This window comes from Malus domestica, chromosome 09 (genome assembly GCF_042453785.1).
Source record: "Malus domestica chromosome 09, GDT2T_hap1".
Taxonomy (NCBI): domain Eukaryota; kingdom Viridiplantae; phylum Streptophyta; class Magnoliopsida; order Rosales; family Rosaceae; genus Malus; species Malus domestica.
In genome coordinates, this window is record NC_091669.1 from 31,297,957 (window position 1) to 31,324,682 (window position 26,726).

Consider the following 26,726-nt stretch of genomic DNA (forward strand, 5'->3'; position numbering starts at 1 on the left):
TGGATGAGGATTTTCTAAGTTCCAAAGGAATGATGCCAAATTATTAGGGAAAGTAACACAAAATATGAACAACATTGTAACTTGTTTATATTGACAAATTATGAACGACTTTAATTTTATTTACTATCTAAAATGATATGGGTGTCGATATTTTTTTGGACCTTTTACCTTTTGAAATTCCCCCCCCCCCCCCCCCCCGAAAATTTCTGGCTTCGCCACTGGTGTAGAAGTTTTTTGGTAATGTTTCTGAAGCATACCCAATGACAGGTGGAGATGGCCCCAACAGCTATGCCAAGAACTCTATACGGCAGGTTCTGCTTATGTAGCCTTCACTAGTATATACTAGCAAAAATGCCCGCGCATTGCCGCGGGATTTGAATGCACCAGCCTTATCCACATGTATAAGATATTTAACTTCAAAAAAAAAATTCAACATAATCATGAACAAACAAAAGGGATAGATGAGTGAAAGGTGTCGGTAAAATAAGCAGTTCGGCTTTTATATACATTCAACCGATCTGATTACAAAAGATACAGTGGCAAAAAATCCTATCTAAGATCCTATTTGTTTTTTATTGACTGATGCTTCAACATCATCCACCTAATTCATATCACACATCCATAGATACATGAGAACGCTTATTCTCACCACCATTGCGTTGTTACTTTAGTATGTTTTTTCACTGAGAAGAAAAGGAAAGAGCATCACGAAAAACACAAACAATTTCAACTCTAAAACGTCACCTTATTCCTATAACCCACCTCAATCAACCACAAAAGAAGAAAAATAATTGATCCCTTCAAAGATGCTTTCATAAACTAAAAGATGTCCAACCCATCCAAACGAAAGTGGGATGTTTGGACCTACAATTTGATTCGCAGTATTCTTATTGCATGTAAAACTAATTTTAGGGAACCAAATCTTAGCAAACCAAACAAAACAAATCCCCAAATCAATTAAAAAAAAATTAGGCCAAAAGAACCCCACACCTAACAAAACCCCAGATTTGCTCAAAAAAAGATTTATCTTATTTTAGCAAAATGAATTCCAACTGGCCACAAACCAAAGCCTTGACCAAAATGAATAGCACTTAAGTGTCAACCAAATTCGCAAACATTTAAAAGTTCTTCGATTGTCACACACCAAAACAACATATCAAATTAAAAAACCAATGCAATGTTAGTGAAATAAACTTGCACGGTATTTTAAGTTGTAAAACAATCACCTTGCGAATGAATAGGCATACCTGATTCTTCCAAATCCTTTCACCTCCATCCTAGAATTCGTCCCCTGTATCACCACAAAAACATGTAAAAAATCCGAGAAAATCAAATGTTATAAACACCAAATTCCAAATTTGCAATCAAAACCAAATTCCAAACGATGATTGTATGCATATCCAAGCCATAAGGGAACCAAATTTAAAGAATTATTTGGAGATCAAAAGCCTAATGTAAACCCTAATAAAGTTAATAAATTTTATAATAATCCTCCGATGTGGGACAACATGAAGACCTTTTGTCGAGTTGTGTTTGTATTTCGTTCCAAGGACTGCGTAACTAACAAATCAGGGCTCAAAAATTCAGATTCATCTTTCAGAGGAAGAGAGAGAGACAGTGTTACAGTGACAATGGCAGTGAGAGCTAAGAAATAGGAATCCATGACTCTTCCCATGGAAATTGTTTTGGATTGTTGCTCTTGAATAAAAAAATTCTCTGCTTTGCTTGCAGCTGCTGAGTTATCAAAAGTGGAAAGGAAGCCCTTCAAAAATTCAATACAATAAGAAAAATTTATTTGCTGCAGTTTAACACCGTCAGATTCCAAGTAAATCATATTATTTTAATTCTGCGCAAAAATAATATTAACAGTTTGCATCATTGAATCGAACTAAAAACATGGTAATGCCATTAAATCTCTCCTCTTAGAATTACATATCATTGTTTATATGGTTTGCTGTAAATAGTAGAATTCAACTAAATACTTTCAATAAGAACAACTGAAGGCATCTAAATGGTAATATTGTTAATTACCAGTCAATTTCTATTAATTAAAAACACTACGCAGATCAACATTAAATAAAAAGCAATTTTTTTGGAAGTTAAATTTTCCACTTACAATTGATGTTAGTGGCCAGTTTGCCATTGCAAAACCTTCCAGTAGGCTGATGGTTCACAAAGTCCCTTCCATAAGGAGGGTAATCAACCTTTCAGTGTCTGCCAACCATCGCCTTACATCCAAAGCCCCCATCTGCAGCAACCTAAACCAACCAAAATCCAAAATCCTGAAATTCCCAAACACAATAAATATTAGTAATTCTGAGACTTTCAAATATAAGGAAATGGACCAACACAGAGAGAAAAGATTTAAATTTACAGCAAGATGAAAGTTTTTTCAAATTTGAGGGCCAAATCTAATGAAATTTAGCAAAATGACCAAACATATGTGGAATCTTTTGCATCCCTGGGAATTCTGGATTAGGGTCTTACGGAGATGAAGATATAAGCAATGTCTATAGGGATTTAATTTGGTAATTGTTCTTTTATTCTTGAAGAGATGCTAGAGTAAAAATTTCAAAGACTAATTCTAAAGTTTTCTCAAATAAATAAATGTAGGCTTAATGGTTCATTGCTATTGAGAAAAGAAAACACCTTAACAAAGTGGAAGCTATCTTATCGTGTGTGTTAAGCTTTTTTTATTATTGGAAACCCATGATATACAATCATGAGCTCTACGTAAAGAAACATTGGAATTGTCATGAGAAAAAATCAATAACCAACCATATGACCCACAATTTAAGCCTCGCCTTGCTTGCTAATAGTGGGGTTTTAAAGCTAGAAGCCCATTAAACATTGATAGACACCAGACTCCCCAATGATGCAAATTTCTATTGCATATCTGACCAAAACAACCTTCACACAGAATATCCACTTAGAAGCCTACTTCCTACAACCAATTTTAAAACATGCATAGAAATTTTGCATGTTTGATTTCTGAAAAACAATCAGTATCTAAGATGGTAGAACTTTGGAGATGCTTGACAAAAGAATACGTATAGGGTGGACTAATACATATATATGTGTGTGTGTGTGTGTGTGTTTGTCCAACTGTCCATAAATTCCTTACCACATCAACCTTGACCCATTCGAATCTATAAATTTGAACTTGTTTGGATTCCCATGGCTACACTTCTTTACAAACACTTATCAGCTACTAATAATTAAACTGACCAACTATGATTACTGTGATGAGCTATAGGATACAAAATGTGTGATATAATTATGTTTGTTTAGTAAAACTATTACACAGCTAATGTTTCTCTCGCCTCTCTTTTCCTTCCAATAATGATTGATACAAAACAACTATTCTTCATTGGGAATCAAGGATTGCAACATTAATATTATCAATGATCGACAATGTAAATTGACCCAAATAAAAGGATAGTCCACATTAAAATATGTAGACTTAAAACATTCTTCTACATCCACCAAAAATCTTCACTTTTTAAATCCTCTAAAACCATATCGTGGTCAAATACATTTGAATTTTCATAAGCTTTATGCTGTTAAAAGTTTAAAATCAGATAATAAAAAATAAGTACATGATAGGAAGTCAATGAAACCTGCAATGTTAAATCCTGAGCCGACAGCACGTTTCCTGCAATGGTTCACGTGGCTACCTCAAAACAGGTTGACAATTAAGCTTTATTATGAATGAAAGATTAATAGATGATAATTAAGAAGGATCAAGAGGAACAAAAAAGCCAATGAACTGATGAAAGAGCAAAAAAGAGAAACAAAAAACCTCAATTAAGCAATTAAATGGAGTACTACTTGATAGTGCAGACAAATGAATGATTGAGAAATTCAAGCTCTGAGCTCAAAGTTGGGGCTTCCACTTTCCAACTGGGGAAGAAATAACAGACAAAACACAGAGAGCCAATCCACCTAAAATATTAATCAAATTGGTTTTCTTCTAATTCAAAATTTGGACCACCCAAATTCCGATAAAGCAATAACCATTCAAAATTCCAACAAATAGAAGCCCTCACAAACTACAAATCATCAATACCAGCAGTAAAAATTTTGAAAACAGTAATAATGAAGGAGAAAGAAATTAAAGATCCGACCCATTCTCTAAATCTCAGACACCAATCCAAATTACCAATATCAGACACCGGAATGTTGGCTGCAGCTAAATAAACAACACATTAGGACCAAGTAACTTTCTGTTTTGAGCCACACACACACACACAAAATATGATACAAAACAGTAAAAAAGCAGCAAAAGGCATTCTCAAAATACACAAAAATATAAGATCAGATGAATCCCTACGTATTAGGGTTTCAGAGCACAAAAAAATTTACATTCTTCAATAAAAAAAAATAAAAAAACCCAAAGAAAAAAGCTGAAATTATATACCTCAAGCACAAACAGCTTGGAAGCCTACACACAATACAAACAATAACAACAACAACAACAACAAAGTCTTTTCCCACCAAGTGGGGTCGGCTATATGAATCCTAGAACGCTATTGCACTCCCCAAAAAATGAAAACCACCGTTTCTTGAAAATAGAAAGAGAACCAAATCTTACACCCACACTCAGAATTCCAACATAAAAACAAAACCCCAATTTTTTTTTTTTTTACGCAACGACTCATTTATATATAAATTCAAGAAGCAGCAAAAATCCGAACAACTCTTTCGTTTATGAACAACCCAACTTCTGTAGAACAGCTGTGAGTACCTGCATAAACATTCAACGCGTAACCCATTGCTCAATCCTTCAAGTAAAAGTTAAACAAATGCCACTATAGTAGTTTGAGGGAGGCGCATTGCTACCGACGAAGTTGAAGGAAAATAGAAGCTCTGCAGATAGCAGGCTTGAATCCACAACTATTCAAAAATTAAAGATCCCAGTAGCAGGGCAGTGAAGAAATCCCCGGGAGAGTGCAGAAACACAAAATTGAAACTCTAGCCGGCTGGGACCGACAACCATTCAAAATTGAAGATCCCGGAGCAGGGCAGTAGTGAAGCACAAAAATCCCAGAGGCCAAGGGAGTGCAGAAGAACAAAACCAATGAAGCAGGAGAAGCAGACGACACCTCAACACAAAAAGCAAAGAAAAAAGTACAGAGTTTTAGTGGCAAGGGTAGAAATTTCATTTGATATTGGCATGAACATGATAATCCAAGCAAAACAACCGAGGAAGTCTTTTTACCTAGCCGCATCATGAGCAATGTCAAATCCACCCATATGTCGAAACCCTATACTTAAGTTTCATATAAAAAAATCCAAATAGAAAATCAAGACAAAAAATTGGATTAATTGACACTAATTCAAGTCAATTGAATAGCCAAGCTCAAAAATCCATACCCAAATATATTTGTTAAAACTAATATGAAATAGAAATTAATCATGCAAAGGGCTGTTAACAATAATAATAAGAATGTGGTTTTGGTGGTGCCATTGGTAGATGGTACTCCATACTTGAGCCTCAAAAGGTGTTTATTCTTACCAAATAAGTATACATAAGAAGATTTATGAGATAGATGCACGGCAATGGCATAAATACAGATTTCGGGAAACAATTGTCTAGTTAAGGAACAATCCCATTAACAACTCAGTATGAAATATGGACAAAGAGTAAGACATTACTCACATAAAGTTATTTGGGATCACCATTTGTGCCAGCAACAAAGGCTGGGGTCAATGAGATAATCAACAACCTTCCCACACTGCAAAAGAATACGTTAAAAAGAAGCATGCTTAGGAAATCATTTCTTAATAAATTAACATAGAAAGAGAAGACTACTACCTTTCTTTGGTGTCAATTGGAAAATCCTTTATGCAGAAACGTGAAAAAGAACAAATCAGAGATGCACTTACACCACAATTCATGATCATTATCCAAAATTTGCAAAGCAAACATACAATCAAACAGATACCTCTCTATTTTTCATCTCTCTCTCCCTGTTATTTGTATTGTGATAAGGTTTATGATATACAATGATTTTACCAAACTTTAATAATAAAAAACATCACAGTAGAAGTTTAACATGAGAGAAAGAGTCAATCTCTACCTTTGATGTGTTGATCCTACCATTCCCTTGCATGCTTGATCTCTACATAAAAATAGAGTTTGGTTGGTGAGAAGATGCAGAGAAAACGAACAAAATTTAATCTAATTCTAAATTTACCAATATTAACAGAACCAATAACTTAATAACATTTTTACATCATTAATTAGTAGAAAACAATACATAAATACAACCCAACAAAATAAACATACTACATTCATTGCTGAAACAGGGAGCCAACCTCCATGCTGCTGTTGTGGAAAATCCAGCAGAGGAATCACTGCAGACTGTTTGTAGTTGGATGGATAATGGGATAGTATCTCTTTCACCTAAAACTGAAAAAAAATGACACCTTTTAGAACTCAATAAACATAAAAATAATCTTGCAAGTGCCAAATAATGGATATAATCAATGCTCGTGGTCTGACAGCTCAATTCAAGAACTTATATAACATCATCATCATATGAATCAGTAAGATAACTTTCTAAAATGCGATAAATAACTTGGGGAAATTTAAACCTTATAGGACAATTCAATTCTAGTAACTCAACTTAGCAACGTGGTTGGAACGTTCAGCACCCCCTACTCTCTAGTTATGTATAAATTCAAAACTGAGCATGTTTGAATTAAGGGTGCTAAGAAAATCCTAAACCTTTTATACACATCTTTGCTTAAATATCAGGGCTTGTAATGTTTGACATAAATAGCTCAGCCTAAAGCACATGTTGACAACCAAATTACACAATCTTTCTCCTTTTTTCATCTTTTCACAACTACACGTCTTTCGCCAAAGTTACTGCATTGCATCACCATTGAATAATATGCTACAAACTAATTAGGCAAATGGGTCACTGAAAGTCACTGCAAAAATGCTCTGCAGAATTATTAATTCCAACAAAATTGATAGAACCGAGTGGAAGTTTGTAAGACCCATTTGCACGAAGGAAATGGGTGCTCTGTAGAAACTGAAATGATAGAAAATTGATAGTTCATGATTTTGGTAGTCCATATTAGATTAGCTTTAGACTCTGCCAGTTTATTGCATGCCTTTTATCCATAATTCATGTCCTAATTTATCTGTTTAGGTTTTAGTTCTTGCCTTCGGGAAAACCCAAAATCTCTACCTCAAACACTCATCTGCAACCATACTCGTTACACCCCATCTCTTTCCCCAACCCCTGCTTCACCAAATGACACACCCAGACCTCTCTCCCCAGAGCCAAGGAGCAACCAAATTCAACAACAATATAACAAAACTTAAACAAAATACCTGATTTTACTCCCTCCAATCCTCTAAGAACCCATAATTTTTTCAATCAGAAAAAGTAAAAATTAAGCATCGACTTAAATCCTAATAAAATGATTAAGTAATCAGCAACACCTAGTTCAAATTTTTACAAATTCACCAACAGCACACTCCAACACATCCCCAAATAGCTCAGAAATAGTGAAATTTGATTCGATTCAATTCAATTAATTTCAATTCAATTAGTTCAATTCAACAATTATAATCATTATTATTATATTGGAACTAAATTGGTTGATATGACACCTTTAAAATCACAAATCTGATAAGCAATCTCACAATTAACGCAGATTATGTTCATATCAAAATCCATACATAAATACAAATTCGGAAACAGAGTGTAAATTCCATCAAACACGAAGAGAGAGAGAGAGAGAGAGAGAGAGAGAGAGAGAGAGAGAGAGTACATGTTGTTGCTTGGCGACCTGATCTCTTAGCTTCCTGATTGCCTCCATTGCAGCTCAATTGTAGGCAGTCTTGATTTTAAAAGTTGTGCTTCAAGCCTTAATCTAGACTCTGGAGGCTGAGTGGGTTTATCAAAAATAATAATTTAATAAGAAATTAACACTGAAAATAAATCAAGAATCTAGAAAAAAATGAAAATTTCATACTGAATGAAAGAAGCATCCTTCAAGTAATAATAGGTATGGTGATTTCCTTTCACCTTTTTCTTTTAACACCCTTATCACACAATACAGAAGCAACAAAACATGGAGAAACAACCTAGCAACAGAAAGATACTCAAAGGATGTAAAGCAGAAAAGGAACCTCAATTCGATTTGTTGAGAAATATTGGGAAAACTAAATAAACAAATAAAATTAAAAGGTAAGTGCATGAAAAATCAAATCTTTCACTCCTATAAAATGAAAGCAATTTTTTTTTCGTTGATGAGTCTAAAATCACATCCTCATAATACTCAAAAGTAAAAGAAATATAGCATAAGATTTAATTACGGCCCTTGATGGTGCGCTCCTAAAGAAACAAAGACAGCGCTCATAAAGAGAGAAAGACAGACACAGAGAGAGAAGAGAAAGATGATATGTCTCCATATGGTATTCTGGAGCCAAAAGAAAAGCTGCAGACGGAAATAAGCTGGAAGGAATCAATTTAAGATAAACGTTCAACAACAGAAATCAAGAAATCAATTTAAGATTACTGACCCACGTAGGTAAGCTGCTGTGAAGGTAAAAAGGCCCAAGAAGCTCATATGAATGAAAGGATTTTGCTTGCTGCACATATAGACCTGTAAACTCGAGCAAACCCAACGTCAATCAGACCATAGGCCGAAAATCTCAACAAACAAAAAACTGAGCACAAATTCAAAGATCACAGAGAGAAATTGTGACCCTAATTTGTGAAACTGCAGAAATCTGAGATGTAGAGAGAGGGGGAACATATCCCAAACGATCCCATATTTTGGAACTGCTTTAAACCAACCTACCATGAAATTATAGCTGCTTGAGAAATCTTCAAATCAGAACGGAACAGGCAGCTAGGGGAAGAATTTGCAAATCCCTGAAATCCCTCCCTCTCTCGCTCTGTCTCCGTCTCTCTCTCTCTCTCTCGGTCTCTCTATCTCTATCTTAGAGGCGGCATGGCCTCCTGTCTGCCATACAATCCCCTCACCATCAATCCCAATTTTTGGCAGACCTCCCTCTCCCTGACATTCCACACCCTCATCCCCTTCTCTGTCTGTAACTAATCCAGCCCCATTCCACAAACCCAGCCCAAGCCTTACCCCCACTCCGGCCCCCTCACTTTCTCGAAACCAACTCTCAAACCCTAGAACGCAGCACTCTCACTCTCTCACAACCCTCTGAATGACACGGATGCAAATTTAGCAGTTTACAGAGAAATATAAATATTGTTTCAAGGAATTAATATGATTCAAATGTAATAGCTCCATACATAGTGAGGTAGGATAAATGATGGAAAACGCACTGAAATTTGAGGTCCATAGGTTGAGAAGAGTCCATAGCATTGACCCATATATGGATATCTTGCACAGATCTACAATTCAAGCTCCGAACAAAGTATCAATTTATTAGCAATTGTGACATTCATTATTCCTAAGTAACAGAAGCTAATCTAAACAAAATTACCATAGAGAATGAAAGAATTTTATTTGCTATAGAAAAATTATAGTTTTGATACCTTACAAAGGTAACTTGTTCAAAAAGATTGAAAGCCAGCGGTTTTCAATCTTGAAATTCGACAGCATCCTTTGAAAAATAGTGACCATCATCGGATAGAACTATTGTACCACCTAGAGGAAAGAAAAAACAATGAGTTACTGAGATATTCTTATACACAAAAAGAAAACACTTGAAGCTGAATGAACAAAATATTCAAACATGGAAAGCACGTCATGAGGGACAATCTATCGTTTTTGGCCAAGTGAGGAATGATATCTTGAGTACTGAGAGAGAAAAGTAGTTCCACATTATTTTATGATACCTGTTAGGTTAGTCTTGTATTTCACTTTATTTATAAAATCGACTACTGATATGGTTACAACTCTGCCAACATCACCCCTAGTATTGGGTGTCCATCTAATTTAACTTAAATTTCTCCTTCAATCTTGGATATACATAATGCTTCAGTTTAAGTTTTACCACACAAAAAAATTGTGAGTGTAAATGGGTTTTAACTGCAACTCAGTAGAATCAAAAACAACGAAAATTGAATATTATTTACTATAAACTGACTTGCAAATTTAAATGCAAGAATGTAAATGAAGAGAATTCGCTTCATCATGTTCGGCAAGGAAATAAATAGCAACTAAAATAGTATGATTTGGTGACCCTTACCTTAACTTATTCCAACAATAAGGCATTAAAGGTTGACCAAACCAAATTCTGCAAGTAATGAGGTTGCATAAAAACTTTTGCCTGAAAAATTTAAGCCACCATCATACGAAGGTTAATAAGAAAAATCCAATCCAATAATTACATATGTCTGAGAAGTGTATTTTAGCTTAGAAAACATGTATGTATTTTAGCCTAGAAGTAAACTCATTATGATGAAAGTAAATGATTTCACATAAAACAATTGTAGCCTCTAACAGTTCAGCGCGCACAAAAAATTATCATGATTCCTACCTCTGCGCCGATATGGAATTTTATAAACTGGACAAATGGAACCTGATTTCATCGACTCAGGGTGCAAGTGCTGTAAAAAATAAGCAAGCACTGGCAATATGATCAAGCACATTCCAAGTATTAATACATCCAAATAAAACCTAACATTCATATGTGAATAACACTGAAGGTAGAGATTACTTGCAGAAGAGATGATTGCAATTGAGTGAATCCGCAGAACTCAGTAGACTCAAACTGCAAAACAGATGGGAAAAAATCAAACCCATTAGCAGAGTGAAGAGAAATTTTAAATCTTTAAACGAATTCTAGACAAAATCATGTAAGGGTCTGTTTTGGCTACTGAGAAACTTAGTATACATTTGAATATTATTACATTTTAATGCAAAAATTTAGCTTTATTCAGATGGGAGAGATCAAAGGTTGCATCATTCAGCTTCACACATGCCCACAACACAATTTCAAAAACTCTTATCATCTCAAAGTCACATTCTTTATCGAACTCCCACTCCGGAATCAAAGAACTGCACCAAATCTCTCTCTCTCTCTCTCTCTCTCTCTCTCTCTCTCTCTCTCTCTGTGTCTGTCTTTGCAAGCGACATGGCTGTCATCCAATACGTTTCCGCCATGTTTGAGGCTTAACCCTAAACCCTAAATATCGAAAACTAAGTAAATCTATATCAAGCCGTCGCAAATTAAGGTGATTTAGTGAAAGGATCATAACAAATTAAATAATGCAGACACAAAAACACAGTTAGTTAAAAGTTGAATTTTAGGATCATTATACAGTTAAATAATTTAGAGACAAAATGCAGAGCTTGTAAGAATAGCAAGCTTACTGCACAAAGTTTGTTGGTACTCTTCATTGCAACCTTCAGGTTTCCCAATGTCTCTTGGTGAAACTGGGCATCACCCCATGAAAAATCAGACCGTGCCACTATATATACATGGAGGGTGTGAAGGGAATTATATACTTCAATTAGTAAAATCAACGGCATATAAAATCCAAAAAAGGGAATTCAAATTGGAACAGACGGAATATAGTTAAAAGATTTACCAAAAGCAAAACAATCACACAGTATTATCTTTGCAATGAAGAAATTGTACCGCCAAAACGGAGATACATAAGCCTCAGACGGTGTTTATTATCCTTTTACTAAGGTATTATAGATGAAGGGAGATAGCAAAAATAAAAAGCATAATCAGACAGATGAACAATGAAAATTAAACGGTGAGCAATACCAGACATTCCTGCCTTCAAGCAGCCGGAGATTGTCTCAACCGATCGTTATTTTGGACCAAGCGTTCCCACGATCCTTGTCATTGCCGGAAAGAATGTCTGCAAGTTTAGAATTCATCAAAGTTAGTCACGCATTCATGTTCTTTCAAATCACTACGGCCACATATTCACCTAATAACCCACGGAAATTCAGAGAACTTCTCAGAAACCAAACACATGATAAGAATTAAGATGCAAGAAGGAAATACAGATTCCATCCAACCCACAAACACAGAGAGTTTATTTATACTTGCTACAATTTAATTTTAAGAAACAGCCAAACAGGTAGTACAAAGAGGAAATCCAGGCATTGTTTGTTTTCCATCCAATCTCTCACTTTCTCGGGAAATCCAGGCTTAATCACAAACATAAAACTCGTCAACAACCCTAGACTATCCAAATTAGAACATGTAGGACAACACCAATCACAACTACAAATACTAACAAATGTGCAAAAGAATTATAAAAACAGTCATGGACCATATAAGAACAAACCTCACAATTGGTCTTAAGAACTGTTTTTCCAAAGAGTCCCATTACAATGCAATCTGAAAGAAAACAAAACATGAATAATATCAAGGAAACTACATTTTCTCTGCCAAGTAAAATCTACGGCAGGTGATGAACAAAATACAAAGTTCTCAGCTTTAATTGAATTATTATCAAATATTGAAGGAAATTAACAATTACCCAGAAATGTTTGCTCAAAATTAATTGATAATATGAATAATTTAATTACACAACATTTACAAAACCCAAAGTTCTTAAGCTTAATTTGATCTTACCATTTAATTGGAAGAAATACAAAAAGTACACATATATGTTTGCACACAATTAATTGATGAAACAACCAATTGGGCAATCAAAAATTTCAGATGAGAAATCATACCAATGGGTTTCCATTAATTTCGATATCGAAGTATAACTTTGTGAGTCACTTGCTCCAAATCGTTCTCCTGCCAAAAACAGAAACAAACCCCCAAAATAAGGAGCTCTGTTGGTTCCCAAATATTAACAACCATTTCACTTGTACCTTTCATCAAACAGGTGTGATCGCTGCTACTAAGCAGGATTGAAGATTGAGTATCTCATTAATATAGGAATCAGAAGTCATCTTCCAGACGAAAGAAAAAGTATAAAACACGACTCAAATACTCAAGGATAGGCAATCAAACTAATGGTGCAGCGAAGACGATAAAACACGACCTACTACTCCCTCCCTCTCTCTCTGTGCAAAGGCGGCATGGCTCTCATTCACCAAACCCTCATCAAATGATAGCCACCTAGACCCATCCCAATCCGTCCCAAACCCATAGGACAAAATTAACCTTCCTAACTTAGCATCTTAACCGCTTCGGATCCAAAAACTTCATCTATACCGTAAACTTGATCAATCAATCAAAGATTTATAAAACTTTCGAATTTTAACCCCAATTACAACATGCAGACCCAAAATTGATCCAAATCAAAATTGAAAAATCCTAAAAGAACAAAGGCTAAACTATAGAACTTGGGTATTTCTTAAAACCCCTAACCCATGATATTTTAAATACATCCATAACTGCATCCTATATAAAACGCACTAAGATGTCAGAGATAAAGTTTGGAACTAAGCATTGTATAACATTTACAGATGATAACCAATGTAAATTTGTGAAAAGCGAAACCACCCCATTGTTTTGAATGTTGTTATTTTGGGATACCTTGCAAATCACATTTTTAGGCGAGGGCAAACTACCAGAAACGAAAAGGATTTATACCTTTTATCAAAGATCTACAGCGTTGGTTCCACCGCTATTGCTTGTCTTCTCCGGTCTGGGTTTTACTTTCCTGGCAGTCTCTTCCTTCCCCGGTAGTTTTTTGTCCTGCAGAGAGAAAAAAAAATTACTTTCCTGGCAGTCTCTTCCTTTCAAAGATCTAAAAGCAAGGTTCCTTGATTCTTCCGCTTCAGAAATTTGTTGTCGCATAGCCAAAAAATAAAGAAAATAAGCTTTGGTTCAGAACTTACTCTCTGCAGCACGGGTTCCTCCTCAATTTTCGGCATCCTCCTCTTTCTGCGATCTCTCTCTCGTCTCTCTCATTGTCTCTGTGCAATCGTTCTCTCCCTTTCTCTCTCTCTCTCTCTCTGCGTTCTTCCCTCTGTGCAAGCCCATACTCACCAACTCCCTCAATCAACTCTCTCTCTCTCCCTTCTCTGTCCGTGAATCCCTGTGCATCGATAATCTGAAAACCCAGTTCGATTTTTCATTGCTCGGATGGAGAAAATTGAGGAATGAAAGCATACCCAAACCAAAAGGTCAGACCTCCATACTTTTCTCATCATCAATAATCTCTCACTCACCCAAAAGGTTAGAGATTTCCAAAACCAAAAGGAAATTAAGACAGAGAAACGGAGGAGAGAGAGAGAGAGATCGGAGTACCCCCATACTTTTCTCTGACTGTCCCCCCTCTCCCACTCATGAAATCGAGGATCTGCAGCAATGGCACTGAGATCCCCACTCCTCCCTCTCCCTCTCTCTTGCTCTCTCTCTCTCTCTCTCTATCGGAGGCATGGCCTCCCATCCCCAAAACCCTCACTGAATGACAGCATACCCAAACCCACCCCAATCCGTCTCAAGCGTACAGGACAAAATTACCCTCCTAACTTTTAATAACTACGTTCCAACCCAGCCCCATATCCCACGGTTTTGTTGTAAATAAAGCAAAATCGAGGGGGGAGGAATTGACCTCAAAAGACAAAATCACCCTCTGAATTTTTGAGAATTACCCCCCAACCCAGCCACATTCGGCTGGCATTGTTGTAAATAAAGCAAAATCAAAACAAAGGTGAATAGCGCCTGCCCTCCCCCCTACTTTAGTATAGATAATTAGGAAATTCTCACGATGCGTTTTTTTGGTTCAACTAGTAAAAGTTGCAAATTAAACTATTCATTTATCATAATATTTTTCCATTCCTTTCTGTGCTTTTGTAGAAAGGAGTTGTTGATGCTGCCAAATAATTCTAACCAAGGGTATTAAACAAAATCTTGATCTGGACATCTTCTTACCTTGCAACACCTTCCAAATTGCAGATTTGCGTTACTCGGTTGGGCCTAATACATTTTTCTCGGTTGAAAACATACCTGAAGCTGTGAAATTCGAGTATCAAAGCCAAGGGCTAAGTTCTCAAATTACCGAATTTCAAGCTTTTTTTCCACTGATCATACCCTAAATGATTTTAACATGCTCTTCAAATCCCTCCCGCAGAACAGGAACTACTATGCAGTGGGTGTGCCAGGTTCTTTCTACGGTTTGCTTGTTTCCTAATAAGGCTTCCATTCCCTTTTTTCACTCGTCATTAGCGGTTCATTGGCTTTCTAGAGTACCAAAAGATGTAACGAAAAAAAACAGTGGAGCTTGGAATAAAGGACGAATCCACTACTCAAATTCCCAAGACGAAGTAGTCAAGGCTTATCAAGCTCAATATTCTGAGGACATGGAGTGTTTCCTCCATGCCAGGGCGCTAGAGACTCTGCATGGAGGATTTGTAGAGCTTACCCTTTTAGGACGCCACAATGGTAAGCCTCATTCTCACTCTCTAGGAAATGTGACTCTTTGACATTTTAGGATCTTGCCTCCAGGACAGGGCTAGGAAGGTAAGCAATATCCATACATCACTACTCTATGTTTGATATTGTAGTAAAACTACATCATAATAATATTATACTTTGTTATGTAAAATCTAATAGTTCGGAAGAACAAATTTTATTCAGGTATTGAGGACTAATATATTGTTTTTTTTAATCATTTTAATTATCAATGGACTAGTAAATCTGCCTTGTAAATTTATTAAAGATAATGCTATTCACACACCTATTTTCTCTCACATACCTTTGTAAATTTTTTGTTATTGATCATCTTCAATTTATACGATCAGACGGTTGAAAATTGAGAGGGGTGTGTGAGAAGTAAATATGGGTTTGTGAATTGCACTACCCCTTTATTAAATTGGTTTGTTGAATAAGTTTTCATTTTTTACTGAGAGGGTGTATTTTAATGAATTTTCAATGTTTAGTAATTAAGGTGGTGAATGAGCATAAAAGTAACAATAAAATAGTAGTCGTGTGACAATGATATATGAATGTCAAAGATATATATAAAAATCAATTCAACGTAATTTGAGTGTTTTATGTCCCCTTTTTTTTTTTTCTCAACGCTTTAGAAAATTAGATTCATTTAACATCCCTTCATACTTCTCCCCAAAAACTGGAAGTCGTTGTAGAACGAAATGGATGCTTTTAGCATACAGATTTTGGAAACCATACTCATCTTGTCCTGGAACATGGCGATCTCTCTATAGCTAAACGTAGTGCATCTACTGTTGAGTTTTGGTTTCAATATTTGTTGTATATTTCATTATGAATGTTACAAGAGAGTGAAGGCAACTCTTATAGAGAGTCACAAGAAAGCTACAATAGATTGTAGGATAACTACACAAACACAATCCCTAAAATCTGCCCTAACAAGTGGAAAAACAAAAACCAAATTACAAGTAAATAAGTTTTTACAAGCAACTAAGAAAGGTTGATGTAAGGTGAATGACAAACTATGAAAAGTGAGATTGATGTAAGGTGAATGACAAGGGTTGATGTAAGGTGAATGACAAACTATGAAAAGTGAGGTTGATGTAAGGTGAATGACAAGTTATGGAAAGGGACTTTAGCCTATGACTTAGCTAAAGTGAGGATGACAACTCATACATACAACCTATCTATACAAACCGGTTACAACCCATCCATACAAACCGGTTTCAATATCTACCATGAGAGCTGCCACAGAGGGACTCATTAAGCAACAATTTGGAGAAGAAATCTCAGATGATCTCTTCAACTTGTATCAGCAAAAACTTGAAGAGCAAATCTCAATATTTAAGTCAAAGGAGTTGGTTATCTTTTTTTGTTGTGCTTAAACGCAAGACAAATTGATTTGAGCATGCTGTTTTAGTGTTCACGAAACTATCTGTTAAATTTCCTAATGTTAGTTATTTAATAATGAAGAGTAGATTAGAAGTATGTTTTTTTAGTACAATGATATATTTTATACTAAAGGGAGATGGGAGTTCAGCTAAGCCACACAATGAGTAACTTAATTTGGTATCGAATTCGCCATTCACGAGATTCGAACCTAAACCTGTCATTTACAAGTGAATAGGCATACCACCAAATTGTAGTACTGAGTGGCAGATTAGAAGTATGTTTGCTACCTAAAATACACAAGAGCCATAACTCAATATGGTGGTTAGTTATTTACCCCAAAAATTAAAGTGCCTAATCAGAAGATAAAAAGTTAAGGCTTAAATATTGTTGTAACGTCCTATTTGGGCCCAAAATATAAATTTAGGGTGAGAATGAGTAATTTGGAATAAAAAGCCCGTTATTTGGCCCATCATTGGTTCCGTGAGTTAAGAGTGTTCCGGACCTATACGACATCAGCCCAACTGAGTCCTTATGACTGAAGAATTGTGAAGGGATCACGTTTGAGCAAGTCTCGGTCGAGTCTTAGATGAACAAAAACTTTTAGGGTGCATTTGTTGCACTGGACTATTTCGAATTGGACTAACTTCAAGGATTAAGCTGGACTGGCTTATAATAGACTAAGTTGGACTAAATTAGTGAAACATTTAGTTTAGCGCCGAACTAAAAATCAAAATAATTACAACCTTTAATATTACATTATTTAATACATATATATTAATATTTTAATACATACTTATTAATATTTTATTATTATGCAACATTTTTCATTTTCTTAAGAACTCTCCCTCTCCCTAGAAACTTCTTTGCTTTTCTCCCTCTTTGACCCCGTCATATTCTCTTCGTTTCTCCATCTTTTTTCTGCAAAATTTCAGATCCTTCAAAACTATTTTTTTTGCAAGACGCAATTTTTTCAAGAGATTTTTCTGACCACTGTCCTGATTTTGCAATGCGAGATCACCGTCTTGCATTTGCAGTACGAGATCGCTGTCCTGTTTTTCCAGTACGTGATCGAAGTCCTTCTTTGCCAGATCGAATTCTGCAGATTCTCAACCCGCAATTTGAAACTTTGAAATTGTTTTGAATAAGGAAAAGAAGAGGAGGAAGATGAGGAAAGGAGTACCTTGAGTCATTACCCGTGAGAGGAAGAGAGGCTGGACTGCAAAAATAGAGAAGCATGAGTCGCCGCCGTTGATCGATTTCTCTGAAATAACCCATCAATCCTCAACGTCGCCTCCACAGAAGGGCGAGATCGATTTGTGATGCGTAAAATAACTAAACACACAAATTAAACCCTCTTTTTATCAATTGTAGTAAAGTATGTAAGTAGGGATCGTTCTAGGCCGGGGATTAGAAGGGATTGCTAAATCACTTGGAAACTGACTTGAAAACGTAAAAACAAAGTTTAAAACACTAACTAGACTCAAAGAATGCAAAACTATACTTTAAAACACTAAAACAAACCAAAAGACTCAAAACAGCCCCTAAACACTCAAAACTACCTTAAAAACACAATCTGGGCAATTTTGGGACTCTCACACACACTTGGACAAATTTTGGTTTTCTAATGAACTAAAACACTTAAAAACATAATCTAAGACAAGTTCTAATTAATATGACTCAAAGAAATAAGATGGGGTTGATTTTCGACGAAAATAATTAAATTAAGACAAGAACAAAGTAAACAAATTCTTAGACAAATTTGGGTGAATCAAAACACTCTAACACACAACCAAAACAGAAATTAAACACTTTGAAACAATAAAGTAAAATGGGGATTTTGGTTTTAATGAATTTGAAAACAAAACAACTTTGTAAAACAAAACAGATTGTAAGTGAATTTGAATGAAACTTATGGATGGAAGATTAGCTAGGAGGTTCTTCTCCACATATGTCACACTTGCATACAAAACGATTTCCAGTTGCTTTTCGATAAGCTATGAATACTCAACGCCCCAAATTAACCGTGAATTGCACTAATTAACCCTCAGTTTTTCCACAAGTTATTGGGTTGGATGATTGCATACGACAACCCAAAACATTCCCTACAAGTTCCCTACATGAATTGCATAATAGAGATACAAGCAAGAATCATTAAGTTCTATGAAAAACATAAGCATTGACGAGGCACTCGTTACTATGATTTGCATGAAACTTATGCCAAGAATTTACTTAACGTGATTGTGACTAGCAACCTTCACTACTTGTGAATATAAGTTCATAACGATTAGGTGAAACTCCCTTATATTCTAGCGTTAAATTCATGCATGAAAATTAAGCGTGCACTCTCAACCAACATACACAAATCAGTTTTTATACGATCGGATAAGTAAATTGAATTCACAACTTATGAATCACAACTGGATGTAATCAAATCATATTGCAAGTATGAACATAGTTTCGAATCACCCCCTAACTAAGAGGGGTTTAGTTCCTCATACTCACAAAGCAAAGATACATAAAATTAGACATTAAAATCAAAGGAAAGGAAACACCTAAAATGCTCCAACTTGGTAGCAAGTGCATCCAAGATTCCTCCTTTCCTTTGCTTGCGGCAGATTGGGTTATGGACAGATTTTGGGTAGTTTTATGGTGTAGAATGGATGGGGAATGGTATGGAAGGGTTTAGGGTGAGTGTGAAGGAGTGTTTGATGGTTGGAGGGTGGTGGAGAACTAGGCAAAGAGGGTGGAAGAAGGTGGAGTGGCTGTTATGTTTTCTAGGCACTAGAATGATGTTTTTGGGGTGTTTTGCTTCCTAGGGTGTGTATGGACGAATTTTTGTGATAAAATGATGAATATGGGGGATTGTCCTTTGGCCAAGCGGTGTAAACATGTATTTATAGGCCCCAAAAACCTTAGAAAATCAGGTTAGGTTAAGGATGAAATGCATGGCAATTTGTGTGTGTAGTGTGCAATGGTCCAAGGGTGAAAATGAAGTAATGATGCAAAGTGTGAAGGGTAAAATGGAGTGGTGTTGTAGCTAGGGAGCATGAATGATTGTGTACATTGCATAGAGATGGAAAGGGAGGTGAAATGTGTCAACAAATGGGTCAAAGGTGCAACAACATGTGTTGCACATGGCATTGGATTCCAAATGTGAATGATGGAGCATCAATTGGTGCATGTAATGGATGTAAATGTTGTCTAAAATCTAATGAGTGAAGGGAACAAGAGGTATCAAGCAATTGAGTGTAATAATTAAATGAATTGAAGCATGAAATTAGAAATTATGTAGGGGACAAGAGTGATCAAGCATGGCATGGAATCCAAAGGGAATTCTATGTGGTTTGCATGGCAAGGAATGCAAGTTGGGGTGACAGATTTTTGGGCTGTTTTCTTCATCTTTTGGACCATAATTCTTCATATTCTTGGCCTCTTTAGTTCTCAAATTCGTCCATCCACTTGGCCCATGCATTTGACATGCATTCCAAGCTCCATTTTGCTCCAAAATGCTCCAAAATGCATCTTCTTGCCTACTTTGTCCATAAAATCTGAAAACACACGAAAATGACTTTAAACATTAAAATAACTAAGGAAACACGACATAAATGCACAAGAACAAGCCAACTAAGTCGCATAAATATGCTCCTATCAAATTCCCCCACACTTAGCTTTTGCTAGTCCTCGAGCAAAACAAAGAGATAAAACGAAACAAAGTAAATAAAACACAACCTAAACCTTCCAACATTTGCCTCAGGGATTTCCAATGCACATGACATGTTAAAAATCATTATCCCCACAGATTTGAGTCATCTTCACACTTAAACATGTACTTAATCATAGTCACTACTTACTTGTTCACAATTAATCGATTAAAACAATGTTTTTGATGTAGTAACATGCCTTAGAGAATTTACTCAATTCCTTTCAAAGTATGCACTCAATTTTCACTCAGATTTTCTAACTACACACCCTATACTAGTTATATGTGAGAAGATTGATGTAGATATGAAAACGAACGCTCACATGTATGTATCACAAAGAAAGCAATTTCTGGAGTTAATAAGCAAGTTTAGATATGACCTCATGAATGGAATGCTACTACTTAGATGCGAGAACCAGTGACACCATATGCTCATACCAAATTCAAACTCCACATATTGAAACGCATGACACTCAAGATGAAGTTAAGGGTTGTAACGGGGCTTGGGGTGATGGCTAACAAATGAAGGATAAGGATAACAATCGTTCTTAAAGCAATAGCAAGTAAAGTAATGAAATTGAAACTTAGAATTCACTTAGATTGCAGAAATCAGCTTTTAGACACGAAGGGAAAATTCAAGCAATAATTAGGGCCGAATTCTATGTTTTGGACCCTTTCTTCAACAAGCAGCACTTTAAAACTCTTTTTCGCATATTTTTCAACTCTTTTTTTTTTTTTTTTTTTCAACTCTTCTTTTCTTTTCAACAAGCATAATAACTCACACTTCCCCCACACTTGTTTTCTGCCATACATTAATCAAAAGAAATTCAATTTGAATCATGTTTTACTATGCTTCAAGAACAAGGGTATGGATGGTCCTAAACTAGGCTAGGTAAGGATAATGTGGTTTAACAAAGAATGTAGGCTATCAAGGCTCAATGGGGTTAACTTAAACATATAACGATATGGGATACATGGCAGTTTGGCTTTGGTGGTGGTAACTACACAACTTCATCTTGAATATGTTTTATGCAAATCAATAGCATGCTTTGAATGAAATAGGCATGAGTTCTAGCATTTGAAACTAAATGATGAAACGTCTTCTAAGTAATAACCAAGCAAAGAATAATGAGATCATGCAACGACTTTAGAAAACAAGAATGCACAGATTTTAACTCTCCAAATAAACGTTTAAGCTCAAGTCTCACAAGGTTGTAGCGTTAGTTTGAGTTCTTTCCTTCAAGCATGTTACAAAAACTAATTTTTTTTTTCTTTTATGATTACATGTGATTTCATAAGTTATAACCACAACCACGCATAAATAAAGAGTAAATCAAACTTTCATCCATGTTTATAACTCTCTTTAACAGTCATGCAATTACAAACCGAATCCTCATCATTGTGTTGGAAGGTACCCCAAGACACAAATAAGTGCACAAAAACAACTCTTTTTTTTTGGATTTTCAAAAACAATTTTTCAAATTTTTATGAATTTTCATATTTTTATGTCAAAACACACTGAAACACTCCAAAACAGCTTAAAAAATACTTAAAACAACAAGGAACAACACTAGAAGTAATGGGTGACAAATTTCTACGAATTTCATGCAAAACAATGGTTACCCCCCCCACACACTTAAATCAAACATTGTCCTCAATGTTTCAAGCATATACTCACACCAAAAACAAGCAAATAATAAACGACAAATAAACATGACAAATATGGCAAAGTAAAAACCAGACAGAGTAGAGTTTAAGAATGCAAATCTGGTTTTGGAGATAGTTGATCTTGTTGACTTTCCACAGCTTTGATCTTGAACTGGATTGGAATTGTACGGCGAAGCTTTTCTCTTTGCCGATGTTGCAATTCCTTATTTGTTCTCCAAGCAGATGTGGCAGCTTCTCTAGTTCTTCATCTCAGACTCCTTCCGCTGGGATGATTGTGCAAGCTGCATTCTTCTCTGCTTGTTTCTTCTGCATGACGGGCAGGCACGAGGGAGAGGTGTTGGTCTGTTTCTTTCTTCAATCTTTCCAAGTGCCCACCTCTTGCTTTCTTTCTCCTTGTCCCTAGTTGAGGATGAATCAGCACGTTGTCTCCACATGCTTCGAGGTATCATCTTCACTTCCCTTATACGTGAGAGACGAAGCGGAAGCATAAGATGATGAGTACTCGAGAGCAGGTGCTGGCTGGAGAAAGGACAGGGAGAAAGCATGATATGAGATACTCGTGCTCTCAACCTTTATGATATGAAATACTTGTGCTCTGGATGGGTTGTTTGCAGGGGTATCCCAGGGGATGAAAAATACAGAGTGACTTGAGAGGGTTTGTTGGAAAGCCATTTCAGAGAGGATGAAGGGTTAAGTGAGGCTGAAAGTTGGGTGAGACTGCTTCACTTTGAAGTTCAACATTTATAGAATTTTCTTAATGGCTGGGAAGGCATTGTTCCATTACTCGTGTCGGCAAGCCTGGGATAATTTAACAGTAGTTTCCACGTGCATTCTGCTTCTCCAAAAAATTTCGACAGATTGCGCGTGATTTACGCAACGCAGATGTGCAAATTGACAGATGCTGACACGTCTCGATAAAGCAAAGGTCTCTTTAATATCCGAAATTTACGCTTCGAGTTCTGAGCTTCGTTGAGGGCAGAGATTGCATGTGACAAGTGCTGACGAGGCTGAGAGAGACAGATGGTTGGAATCGGTGCTTCGACAGACTGCCCGTGATTTTCGCAAAGCTGAGTTGCGTGTGATGGGTGCTGACGAGGCTGAGATAGTTGACACTCTTCGGTATCTGGAATTGGTGGTTTGTGAGCAAGCCCAACTTTTGAGAAAGCTGGCGCCTCTTCGATCTCCGAATGGCTTCTTCGATTTCTGAGCTCACCTCTTCGATCTCTGAAATCCCATCGCGTGTTGATTTTTATAGAGGTATGCAGGACGTTCAAAGCACTCTTGAATTTCTGCCTGTAAAAACTCCCGTTTTGCACTTCTACGATCTTGACTTGTCCGATCTCCTCTTTCTTTAACACCTCTGAAAAATGTCTGGCCCTTCCGACCGTCGTTTTGACTTGAACCTTGATGAAGGAGCAGCCCCTCCTTCTCCAGACAACATATGGCGCCCGTCCCTCATATCCCCTACTGGTCCTCTCACCGTTGGGGATTCGGTGATGAAAAATGACATGACCGCTGCGGTGGTGGCCCGGAACCTTGTCACCCCCAGAGATAACAGACTAATCGCTAGACGGTCTGATGAATTGGCGGTTAAGGAGTCTCTGGCTCTTAGCGTGCAGTGTGCGGGTTCTGTGTCCAACATGGCCCAACGCCTATTTGCTCGAACCCGTCACGTTGAATCGTTGGTGGCTGAAATACAGAGTCTCAAAGAGGAGATTAGAGGACTCAAGCATGAAAATAAACAATTGCACAAGCTTGCACACAATTATGCCACAAACATGAAGAGGAAAATTGACCAGCTGCAGGAAAATGATGGTCAGATTTTACTTGATCACCGGAGGTTTGTGGGTTTGTTCCAACCGCATCTGCCTTCGTCTTCTGGGGCGACACCGCGTAGCGAAGCTCCAACTGATCAACCTCCGATACCTCCTCCTTCCGTGGCCCCACCGAATGCTGAGACTCCGCCGACTACTGCAACCTCTCCCAAGCAGCCTTTGTGAAGGCTTTCTCTTGTATTATGCTATGTTTCTTTATTTCCCAGTTTGCTGTTCATTTCCACGAAGTTTAATGTTAAAATCCTTTGCATATTTGTTAATGTTTCAAAATAAAAAATCACAACCAAAAATAATTAAACAAGTAATAAAATTGACAATCAAGCAGAATAAATGGGTTGCCTCCCTTAAAGCGCTTGCTTTAACGTCTTCCAGCCGGACGATGAACACAATTACTTCTCCTTGGAACCCACGGCATACAGTGGGATCTCCTCCACAACATGCTCCACAAAATGCTCGTAGTATGGCTTCAAGCAATGTCCATTCACCTTGAATTCTTGCCCGGTTCTCAAGCTTTTAATTTAGACTGCACCATGCACAAAAAGATTAGTAACAACAAACGGGCCAACCCACTTGGAACGTAACTTACCAAGGAATAGACGAAGGCGGGAGTTGAACAACAACACTTTCTGCCCAATTTCGAAAGTCTTGCCTCGAAGCATCTTATCATGGAATGTCGTGGTCTTCTCTTTGTAAATTCTAGTATTCTCATAAGCTTCATGCCTTATCTCATCAAGTTCACTCAATTGAAGCTTTCGATGAATTCCGGCTTGGTCCACATTCAAATTGAAGGTCTTGATGGCCCAATGTGCTCTATGTTCTAATTCCACGGGAAGATGACATGGCTTGCCATACACAAGCCGAAAAGGAGACATACCAATAGGGGTTTTGTAAGCCGTTCGATACGCCCATAATGCATCATCCAACCGTAAGCTCCAATCTTTTCTATTTGGCCCAACGGTCTTCTCCAAAATCTGTTTGATCTCACAATTCGACACCTCGGCTTGGCCATTGGTTTGGGGGTGGTAAAGTGTGGAGACCTTATGCGTCACATGGTACTTCTTGAGTAATGCCTTAATGGTACGGTTGCAAAAATGAGACCCGCCATCACTGATTAGCACCCTAGGCATCCCAAACCTAGAAAAGATATTAGTTTTCACAAAATCTGCCACAACTTTAGAATCGTTAGTTCGAGTGGCTTTCGCTTCCACCCACTTGGAAACATAATCAACGGCAAGTAATATGTAAGTGAAACCAAAAGATGAAGGAAAATGACCTATAAAATCGATACCCCAAACATCAAAGATTTCAACAACAAAGATGGGTACCTGCGGCATTTGATCTTTTTGGCCAATATTACCTGTCCTTTGGCATCGATCACGTGTTAAACAAAAGGTTCTAGCATCTTTAAACAAAGTAGGCCAATAAAAACCACATTCAAGAACCTTAAAAGCTGTCCTTTGGGTGCCAAAGTGACCCCCACATGCATATGTGTGACAAAAACTTAAAATTGAGTGAAAATCTGATTCATGCACACATCTTCTTATAATCTGATCTGAACAATATTTCCACAAGTATGGGTCATCCCAAACATAAAATCTAGCATCCTTTTTAAGTTTATCACGTTGGAATTTGTTTAGGGTGCTAGGAACTTGTTTAGTCACCAAATAATTCACCAAATCTGCGTACCAATGAGCACTGACCTGAACGGACAAGAGTTGTTCATCCGGAAATGTTTCGGAGATGGGAAGATCCTCTTCTTCACGCACCAACCTGCTTAGGTGGTCGGCAACAACATTATCACTCCCCTTCTTGTCCTTGATTTCGATGTCAAACTCTTGAAGTAGAAGCATCCAACGAATGAGTCTAGGTTTAGCTTCTTTCTTGGTGAACAAGTACTTCAAGGCTGCATGGTCAGTGAAAACAATAACTTTAGTACCAATTAGATATGATCTAAATTTATCTAAAGCAAATACAACCGCCAAGAGTTCTTTTTCGGTTGTAGAATAATTCAACTGAGCATCATTCAAAGTGCGTGAAGCATAATAAATAACATGTGGCTGTTTATTCTTTCTTTGACCTAAAACAGCTCCAAGTGCATAATCTGATGCATCACACATCAATTCAAAGGGAATGGACCAATCCGGGGGAGTTATGATGGGTGCCGTGGTGAGTAGGTCCTTAAGATGCTTGAATGCTTGCTCACACGCCTCGTTGAACTCGAAAGGCACTTCCTTTTGTAGGAGACAGCATAGGGGTTGTGCAATCTTGGAAAAATCCTTGATAAATCATCTATAGAATCCTGCATGACCAAGGAAAGAACGAACCTCTCTCACCGAAGTGGGATAGGGTAAGTAGCGTACAAGATCTATTTTAGACTTATCAACTTCAATTCCACGTTCAGAGATAATATGACCCAAAACAATACCTTGTTTAACCATAAAATGGCATTTCTCCCAATTTAACACAAGGTTTGTTTCAACACAACGTTTCAAGATTAAAGTGAGATTATCCAAGCAATTATCAAAGGAATTACCAAACACACTAAAATCATCCATGAATATCTCAATAATCCTCTTAACATAATCAGAAAAGATGCTAACCATACACCTTTGAAACGTGGCAGGAGCATTGCACAAACCGAATGGCATGCGTCGATATGCAAACGTTCCAAAGGGACAAGTAAAAGTGGTATTTTCTTGGTCATCCGGGGCAATAACAATTTGATTATAACCGGAGTATCCATCAAGAAAGCAATAAAAGGAATGACCGGCTAACCTTTCTAGCATTTGATCTAGGAATGGCA

General features: G+C 36.9%; 1 protein-coding gene across 21 annotated transcripts; it reads right to left on the reverse strand.

Moving 5' to 3' along the window:
• Nucleotides 1-435: 435 nt before the first annotated feature.
• On the reverse strand, nt 436-13,992 carry LOC103444137 (pyruvate kinase, cytosolic isozyme-like). Of its 21 annotated transcripts, none has more exons than XR_011571232.1 (20): nt 13,774-13,992; nt 13,526-13,630; nt 12,655-12,721; nt 12,261-12,313; nt 11,729-11,825; nt 11,326-11,388; nt 10,670-10,723; nt 10,490-10,559; nt 10,199-10,279; nt 9,543-9,654; nt 9,297-9,398; nt 8,549-8,631; nt 7,795-7,910; nt 6,293-6,415; nt 6,084-6,125; nt 5,663-5,738; nt 3,621-3,673; nt 2,117-2,282; nt 1,248-1,291; nt 436-683 (listed from the first exon to the last, which is right to left on the reverse strand). XR_011571232.1 is itself a non-coding variant. In XM_070805109.1 (18 exons), exons 5-9 carry the CDS (start codon nt 11,733-11,735, stop codon nt 10,224-10,226), a joined length of 285 nt encoding a protein of 94 aa, XP_070661210.1. In that variant the 5' UTR covers nt 11,736-11,825; nt 12,261-12,313; nt 12,655-12,721; nt 13,526-13,630; nt 13,774-13,992; the 3' UTR covers nt 2,118-2,282; nt 3,600-3,655; nt 5,663-5,738; nt 6,084-6,125; nt 6,293-6,415; nt 7,795-7,910; nt 8,549-8,631; nt 9,297-9,398; nt 9,543-9,654; nt 10,199-10,223. The 21 variants fall into 21 exon arrangements, 11 of the variants coding, with proteins under 11 accessions (XP_070661216.1, XP_070661217.1, XP_070661219.1 ...); XR_011571229.1 differs by having other exon boundaries at nt 480-683; nt 9,330-9,398; nt 11,326-11,423; XR_011571231.1 differs by having other exon boundaries at nt 480-683; nt 9,330-9,410; nt 11,326-11,423.
• Between the last annotated feature and the right edge of the window lie 12,734 nt (nt 13,993-26,726).